Source organism: Cynocephalus volans, chromosome 11 (assembly GCF_027409185.1).
Source record: "Cynocephalus volans isolate mCynVol1 chromosome 11, mCynVol1.pri, whole genome shotgun sequence".
Lineage (NCBI taxonomy): Eukaryota > Metazoa > Chordata > Mammalia > Dermoptera > Cynocephalidae > Cynocephalus > Cynocephalus volans.
In genome coordinates this window covers 14,649,378-14,658,778 of record NC_084470.1, presented here as the reverse complement: position 1 = coordinate 14,658,778, position 9,401 = coordinate 14,649,378, and the positions used below count along the sequence as shown (strand labels likewise).

Genomic DNA, 9,401 nt, shown 5'->3' with positions numbered 1-9,401 from the left:
GAGCTGCAGCTGGGGCAGCCAAAGAATGCTACACCAGAATATGTGCAGCAGAATCTTGAGACAACAGTATGCAGTGAGCCTCAAGGTCCCATGGGCACCCTGGGCCCCTCTCTTGAAACTGTTCTGCCCTCAATGCCTTGGAACTCTGGGCCTGTGAGGGAAATGGGAACCTCAAAAATCTACAAAATGCCTTTGTGGTCATTCTTCCAATGTTTTGATGAGAAGCACCTGGCTTCTACCTGTCTGTATGAATCTCCTTATCAGATGGTAGCTTGGCCAAACTCTTGGTATTCTTTCCTAAACATAGCATTTCAATTTTTTCATGGCCAGTCTGAGAATCTTCCAAATCTTTAAGGTCTGCTTCCCTTTTGAATAAAAACTGTCTTAATTTCATTTCTCTATTCTTGCACTATACTATAAGTAAATGCTTTGATAGAGACTTCTTCAACCAAATATATCTATTTATTGCTCTTAAATTCTGCCTTCCACAAAGTAGTGAGACACAATTCAGACATGTTCACTGTTACTTTATAACAAAGATAGCCTTTACTCCAGTTTCCAGTAAGAATTTCCTTATTCCCATGACCTCATCAGAATGGCCTTTACTGTTTATAATTCTACTGGCTTTCTGACCATGACCACTTAGATAATCTCTAAGAAGACTGAGGATCTCTCCACAGCCCTCCTTTTCTTCTGAGCCCTTGCCAGAATTGCCCTTAATGCTCCATTCATGGTAATCTAAGTTTTTCTACCACATACTTTAAATCTGTTCCATCAGCCACCACCACTGCTGCCACCACCATGAGGTAAACTTGCTGCCACTGCAGACATCATAGCTGCATGCTTAGACACTGTGGACACTGTAGCCAAGCAGGTGGCCACTGCAACCACTACTGCTGCAGTCATGCCACCACCACCAGCATCATGAGGCAGTCAGCATCATTGTGTGAGCAGCCTGCCACTGCTTGATCCACCACTGGCACACAGGCAGTCCACCAAAGCCACCTTCACAGCCACTGCTGTTGCAAGGGCAGCCTGCTATGACAGCAGCAGCCACAGCAGCCACTGCCACTCTGCAGGTGGACCACTGACCACTCAACTGCATTAACACAAGGAGGATCACTAGCAGAGTCCAGGGAAGGAGAGTAATAGAAGAAGCAACTGCTCTACCACATGACCAGATATCATTGTAGGGATAGCAGAAATATGAAAAAACAACAAAGAAATGACTCTGTCAAAAGAATACAATAACCCTCAAGTATCAGATCCATAGAGCAAAAAATCTTTGAAAGGATTGAAAAGGAATTTTGAGTAAAAATCTTAAGGAACCTCAATGAGATACAAGAACATGCAGTTAGATGATAGAAAAAACTGAGCAAAATTATCCAGGACATGAAAGAGGAAATTTACAAAGAACTACTATGGAAAATGGTATGGAGGCTTCTCAAACAACCACAGATAGATCTGCCATACAATCAGCAATCTCACTTCTGGGTATATATCCAAAGGAATGGAAATCATCATGTTGAAAGGATACCTGCACTTCCAAGTTTATCAGAGCTCTATAGCCAAATACAGAATCAACCTAAATGTACATCAGCAGATGACTGGATAAGGAAAATGCATTATATGTAGACAATGGAATACTACTTGGCCATAAAAAAAAAAAAAGAAAGAAAGAAATTCTGCCATTTGCAGCAATGTGGATGAGTTTGGAGAAAATTATATTAAGTGAAATAAGCCTGTCATAGAGGGAAAAATACTGCATGTCCTCACTCATAAGTGGGGGAAAATAGAGAAAGATGGAAGAAAAGAAAGACCACATTGGTGTGTTGAACTTGCAGAGGGAGAGAACAGACCTAGGGTTGGTGGGGGGAGGGGGAGGGAGAGATGTATTGGTGAGAGGTTGGGTGGGGGACACAGAGAAAAATTTCAATTTGAGGTAGTGGGCATGCCGATAGCATTGATTTTTCTCATCACATCTTGGCATCAAGTGCTGACAGCTCTTGACCCAGGAATATGTACTATCAATAATAATAATAAATAAATAAATAAGATAATCTGGATCTTTCAAATAGCAAAAAAAAAAAAGAAAAAACCTTTAAATAAGATTGTAGCAGAACTCATGGAACTGAAGGATTCATTCAACAAAACAAAAGCATAACTGAAAGCTTAAGCAGCAGGCTAAAGCAAGCAGAAGAAAGAATTTCTGATCTTGACAGTCTCTTTGAAATAACTCAGGAGGACAAAACAAAAAAAGAAAAAAGAATTTTTAAAAATGAAAAAATCTAAGAGAGATTGCAGACAACCTTAAGTGCCCAAACATCCAAATCATGAGTATTACTGAAGGAGAAGAGAAAGGAAAAGGCATTGAGAACACATTCAATGAAATAATAGCAGAAAACTTCCCAGGAATAGGGAAAGACAAGGACTTTCATATTCAGGAGGCTCAAAGAATCCCAAACAGATTTGGTCCAAAAAGATCCTCACCAAGACACATTGTAGTCAATCTGGCAAAACTCAAAGACAAAGAGAGAGTCTTAAAAACAGCAAGGTAAAAGCATCTAGTCAACTATAAGGGAGTCCCCATGAGACTAACAGCAGACTTCTCAACAGAAACTCTACAGGCCAAAAAGAAAAAAGTTGCCAGCAAAGAATACTATATGAAGAAAAGCTATCCTTCAGAAATGGAGAAATAGTGCATTTCTTAGACATACAAAAACTACAGGAGTTTACCACCATACAACCAGCCCTACAAGAAATCTTCAAGAGTTGTGCATCTGGAATCCAAAAAGTGATAAGTGCTACCATGAATACACAAGAAAGAATAAAACCCACTGGTAGAACAAAAATGCAAATGAGAATGAGAAAGAAACTGTATCTTACCACCTCCAAAAACCAACAATCACTGAAGACAAACAATAAAAAAGAAAGAGAGAACCAAAGATACTTAAAATACCCAAATGAAAATCAGTAAAATTCCAGGAGTAAGACAATACCTTTCAGTAACAACCCTAAATAGAAATGAGTTTAATTCCCCATTCAAAAGACACAATATGGCTTACTGGATTAAAAAGCTAGACCCAACTATGTGCTGTCTACAAGAGACTCACCTGTAGAGACACACAAAGAGCAAGAGTGAAGGGATGGAAAATGATATACCACACAAATAGAAATCATTGGTTAAAATAGACTTTAAACCAAAAACTATGAAAATAGCCAAAAAAAAGTCCACTATATAATGATAAAGGGATCTATCCAGCAAGAAGACATAACAATCATAAATATATATGTACCCAACATCAGCCCAGATATATATATATAAAATACATAGCAAATAGTATTAGACCTAAAGAAAGAAATAAAACCAAATACAATAATAGTCAAACCTCCATACCCCTGTCCATATGTTAGGTTACAAATCAAGTGTCAATAAATTTTTTAAAATCCAAATAATTTCAAGTATCTTTTCAGATTGCGATAGAGCAAAACTAGAAATCAATAACAAGTGAAAATATGGAAACTATACAAATACATGGAGCTTAAACAACATGCTCCTGAACAACATATGGGTACAAGAAGAAATTAAACAGCAATTCAAAAATTTCTTGAAACTAATGAAAATAAAGACATATCAAGCCAAAACCTGTGGGATAATGCAAAAGAAGTTGTAAGAATGAAACTTATTGCAATAAATGCTTACATCAAAAGAAGAGAAAGATTTCACATAATCATCCTAATACTACACCTCAAAGAACTAGAAAAATAAGAACAATCCAATCCCAGAATTAGGAGACAAAAAGAAATAATTAAGAGCAGAGCAGAGCTAAATGAAATAGAAACCCCCAAATGATACAAAAGATCAGTGAAACAAAAGGTTGGTTTTTTGAGAAGATAAGCAATATAGACAATCCATTAGCAAGGCTAACTGAAAAAAGGAGAGAAAAGACCCAAATAACAAAAATTAGAAATGATAAAGGAGACATTATAACCAATACTACAAAAATACAAAGAATCATTAGAGACTATTATAAACAACTATATTCCAACAAATTTGAAAACATTCAGTAAAATTTCTGGACACATTCAAACTATCAAGATTTAATCAAGAGAAAATATAAAACCTGAACAAATCAATAACAAGCAACAAGATTGAAAAAGTAATCAGCAGTCTCCCAACAAAGACAAATTCAGGACCAGATGGCTTTACTGCTGAATTCAACCAAAAATTAAAGATGAATTAATATCAATTCTCTTAAAATTATTCCAAAATATTAAAACAGGGCCATTCTACCAAACTCATTCTATGAGGCCAGCATCACCTGATACAAAAACCACACAAAGATACAGCAAAAAAGAAAACTATAGGCCAATATCTTTGATGAACATAAACACAAAAATCCTCTAAAGTATTACCAAACAGAATATAGTAACACATCAAAAAATTACACCCCATGATCAAGTGGGACTCACCCAAAGGATGCAAGGATAGTTCAACATATGCAAATCAATAAATGTGATACACCACATCAACAAAACCAAGAACAAAAACCATATGATTATTTCAATAGATGCAGAAAAAGCATCTGACAAAATCCAACATCACTTCATGATAAATACTCTCAGTAAATAAGGTATAGAAGTAAAGTATCTCAACACAATAAAAGCTACATATGACAAACCCACTACCAATATCATCCTGAATGATATGAGAGAGAGACAAAAAAAGCTTTCAGATTTTCCCTTAAGAATGGGAACAAGACAAAAATACCCACTCTCACCACTCCTATTTAACATATTATTGGCAGTACTAGCCAGTGCAATTAGGTAAGAGAAAGAAATAAGAGGCACAAAGATTGGAAAAGACATAGTCAAACTATCCCTGTTCACAGATGACATGATGCTATATATAGAAAAGGTTAAAGACAGTACAAAAAAACCCTTAGAGTTGATAAATGATTTCAGTAAAGTTTCAGGATTCAAAATCAACATGCAAAAATCAGTAGTGTTTTTATTCTCCAACAGTGAACTAGCAAAAAAAAGAAATCAAGAAACCTTGCCCATTTACAATATTCACACACACAAAAAAAAGCTATTATGTTGAGATATTTTTTAATGAAAAAATAATAAAAGAGGACACAAAAATATGAAAAGACATTACATGTTCTTGGATTGGAATAATTAGCATTACAAAAATGTCCACACTACCCAAAGTGACCTAGAGATTCAATGCAATCCTCATCAAAATACCAAAGACATTCTTAACAGAAATAGAAAAAACAATCTTTACCTTCATCTGGAATAATAAAAGACCCTGAATATACAAAGCAATCCTGAGGAAAATAATAAATCCAGAGGCATTACACTACCTGACTTCAAATTATACTATAAAGCTATAGTAACAAAACAACATGGTACTGGCATAAAAACAGACACTGAGAACAATAGAACAGAATAGAGAACCCAGAAATCAAACCACAAACTTATAGTCAGCTGATCTTCAACAAAGGCACCAAGAACATACATTGTAGAAAAGACTGCCTCTTCAATAAATGGTGATGGGAAAACTGGATATCCATAAGAAGAAGAGTAAAACTACACCTGTACCGGGGTCCTAGAAGCTCGGGCGGCGGGAGGAGCGGCAGCGGCCCAGCAGCCCAGCTTTGCGAAGGCTCTCGGCGCGCCGCGGCCCGCAGGCACCCGGCACGCGCCCTCCCCGCCGCCGGGGTGCCCAAGAGGAAGGTCGGCTCAGCCGAAGGGGCAGCGAAAGAGGAGCCCAAGAGGAGATCGGCGAGGTTGTCAGCTAAACCTGCTCCTGCAAAAGTGGAAACGAAGCCAAAAAAGGCAGCAGCCAAGGATAAATCTTCAGACAAAAAAGTACAAACAAAAGGGAAAAGGGGGGCAAAGGGAAAACAGGCCGAAGTGACTAACCAAGAAACTAAAGAAGATTTACCTGCAGAAAATGGAGAAACTAAAAACGAGGAGAGTCCAGCCTCTGATGAAGCAGGAGAGAAAGGAGCCAAGTCTGATTAATATCGTATACCAAGTCTTATCAGTGGTCCCTGTCACCCTTGTACAATCCAGAGGAATATTTTTATCAACTATTTTGTAAATGCAACTTTTTTAGTAGTTCTAGAAACATTTTTAAGAAGGAGGGAATCCCACCTCATCCCATTTTTTAAGTGTAAATGCTTTATTTTAAGAGGTAAAATCATTCGCTGATTGTTTATTTTTTGGTACAACCAGAAAATAGTGGAATATTGAATTATTGGAGGCTTTGACTGTCCTGGGTGTCAGCTTAACGTTCCATAGATGGGGGTAGTTTTTATATCCTGTAATACATAGCATACTAAATGGCAATTTGAAGTCACAGTCACATATTTACTGTGTCTTGAACATTTAAAATTAGTTCTATTCCCATGTTATTTTTTAGTAGAATTGTTTCTTAAAGAAGACCGCTCCTTAATCATTGCTCTCCCTGTCAGAACTGTGTGCACTCTGTAACATCTTTGGTCATGGTAGTCTAGTTTTCCTAATAGTTTTGTTAATGTGTTGTGAATGATTGGAAATTTGATTATGTAGTGTATATGATATTAAATTGTGAACTGGTGGGACTTATGTAACAGCTTACCAACATCTGGAGATACTGGTACTTGATATCCTCTTAAGGAAAATTTGCCTCCAAATTTGAAGATGGAAGGTCACTGGAAAAACTTTTTAAAAAATCATGATATGTGGCTTTTTAGAATTTCGGTACATATGTTAAGAATTGTGTACAAATTGAAATGTCTGTGATGATCCTCAACACAACCAATAAAATCTCAATTATGAAAGAAAAAAAAAAAAACTACACCTGTACCTCTCATCATATTCCCAAATCAAGTCAAAATGGATTAAAGACTTAACTATAAGACCAGAAACTATAAAACTCCAAAAAGAAAACAGAGGAGAAACACTTAAGGAAGTAGGATTGGGCAAAGACTTTATGAATATGACCCTGAAAGCAAAGGCAAGAAAAGGAAAAATTCACAAATGGGAATATATCAAACTAAGAACTTTTACTATTCTGCATAGTAAAAGAAACAATTAATAAGTGAAAAGACAACCTATAGAGTGGGAGAAAATACTTGCAAACTATGCATCTAACCAAGGAATAATATTCAGAATATACAAGGAATTCAAATGACTTAGTTAAAAAACAAACAAACAAATAACCCAATTATAAAATGGGCAAAGGAGCTGAATAGTCATTTCCCAAAGGAAGATATACAAATGCCAACAGTCACATGAAAAAATGCTCAACATCACTAAGGATCAGGGAAATGCAAATCAAAACCATACTGGGATATCATTTCACCCCAGTTAGACTGGCTATCATCAAAAAGACAGAAAATAACAAATTCTAGTGAGGATGCAGAGGAAGGGGAACCCTTATACAGTGTTGGTGGGATTGTAATTGGTGTAGCCATTATGTAAAACATTATGGATGTTCCTCAAACAGCTACAGGATAGAACTGCTATACGATCCAACAAGCCCACTGCTGGGTATATACTCAAAGAAATGGAAACCATCATGTTGAAGGGATACTCGCCTTCTCATGTTTATCACAGCGCTGTTTTCAATAGTCAAGAGTTGGAACCACCTACATGTCCATCATCAGAGGACTAGATAAGGAAAATGTTGTTTATTTACACAATGGAATACTACTCTCCTATAAAAAAAGAATGAAATACTGCATGTGCAGCAGCATGGATAAACTTAGGGAAAATTATGTTAAGTGAAAGGCATAGAAAGAGAAATACTGCATGTCCTCACTTCATAAGTGGGAGCTAAAATATAAATGAATAAATTTAAGAAAAGAAAAAAATATACAACAATCATAATATATGTTGGATTTTCCATAAGAGAGGACAAAACGGTGGTTATCAGAAGTGAGAAAGAGGGAGGGGCAGAGGTGTAATGATGGAATTGGTATAGGGCCACAAAAAATGATCGCATTGTGTAATGCTGAATATACTAATTAACCTGATCTGAGCATCACTATCGCACACAGGTATTGATATTGAACTCTGTACCCCACAGGTATGTACGATCAACTATGTTTCAATAAAAAATAAAACAAAATAAACTATCCAGGTTGAAGTACAGAAAAAGAAAATTAAATTTAAAAAAAATATCAAAAAAACCCACCAAAACAAAAACTGTTCGAGCCTATACCCATAACCCCATTCCAAAGCTGCTACCATATTTGTTATAGCAAAACCCTACTCTCGATTCCAATTTCTGTTTTAGTCCATTTGTGTTGCTAAAACAAAATACCATAGACTGCATAATTTGTAAAGAATAGAAGTTTATTTCTCACAGTGCTGGAGGCTGGAATATCCAAGAAAAAGACACAGGCAGTTCTGATGTTTGCTGAGGGACACCCTCTGCTTCAAAATGGCACCTTGAATGCTCTGTCCTCACATGGCAGAAGGTAGCAGCTGGAAAAGGGCCAGGCTAGTTTCCTTCAACCCTTTTATAAGGTTGCTAATCTCATTTATAAAAGCTCTGCCCTAATGAATCAATTTACTTCTGAAAGTTTCATTCTTAATACTATCACATTGGGGGTTACGTTTCAGCACAAATTTTGAAGGTGATACATTCAAACCATAGTAGTTGACTGTTATTATTTTTTGGAGGACTTTTGCATTTATCTTTATCAAAAATACTGGCCTGTATTTTACATTTCTTGTAGTGTTCTTGTTTAGCTTTGATATCAGGGTATTGCTGGTCTTGTAAAATAAGTTTGAAAATTTCTATACTCTTCAATTTGGGGGAAGAGTTTGAAAAGGAGTGGTACCAGTTAGTTGTTTAAATGTTTGGTGGAATTCAAGAGTGATGTCATTGGGGCCTGGTCTTTTCTTTGTTGAGAGACTTTTTATTACTGATTCACCCTCCTTAGTCATTATTGGTATGTTCAAAATTTCTATTTGCTCATGATTCAGTCTTGGTAGATTGCATGTTTCCAAGAATTTATTCATTTCTTCTTGGTTATTCAATTTTTTTGTATATTATCTCTTTTGATTCTTTGTATTTCGATTCTTTTGTATTTGGTTATAATGCTTTCTTTCATTTCATTTTCTCTTTTTTCTTAGTCCAGCTAAAGGTGTGCATCTTTTTATTTTGGTTTCATTTGGTTTGGGGTTTTTTTGTTTGTTTGTTTTGCTTATTTTTTTCCCCTAAAACTAACTCTTAGTTGCATTAATCTTTTCTACTGTTTTTCTAGTCTCTATTTGGGCTTAGTTTCTTTTTTTTTCTTTTTTTTTTTTCTTGCAGTGTAATATTAGGTTGCTTGTGTGGTATCTTTCATCGCTTTTGATGTGGGTATTTGTTGCTATAAGCATCCCTCCTAGAACTG

General features: G+C 36.1%; 1 protein-coding gene across 1 annotated transcript; it reads left to right on the top strand.

Annotated features, from left to right (window-relative positions):
* The first annotated feature begins 801 nt into the window (after window positions 1–801).
* LOC134390033 (non-histone chromosomal protein HMG-14-like) lies at window positions 802–6,078 on the top strand. Its single transcript, XM_063113355.1, has 2 exons — window positions 802–806; window positions 5,619–6,078. The coding sequence occupies exons 1-2, from the start codon at window positions 802–804 to the stop codon at window positions 6,031–6,033; spliced, it is 420 nt and encodes a 139-aa protein (XP_062969425.1). The 3' UTR covers window positions 6,034–6,078.
* Window positions 6,079–9,401: the final 3,323 nt, after the last annotated feature.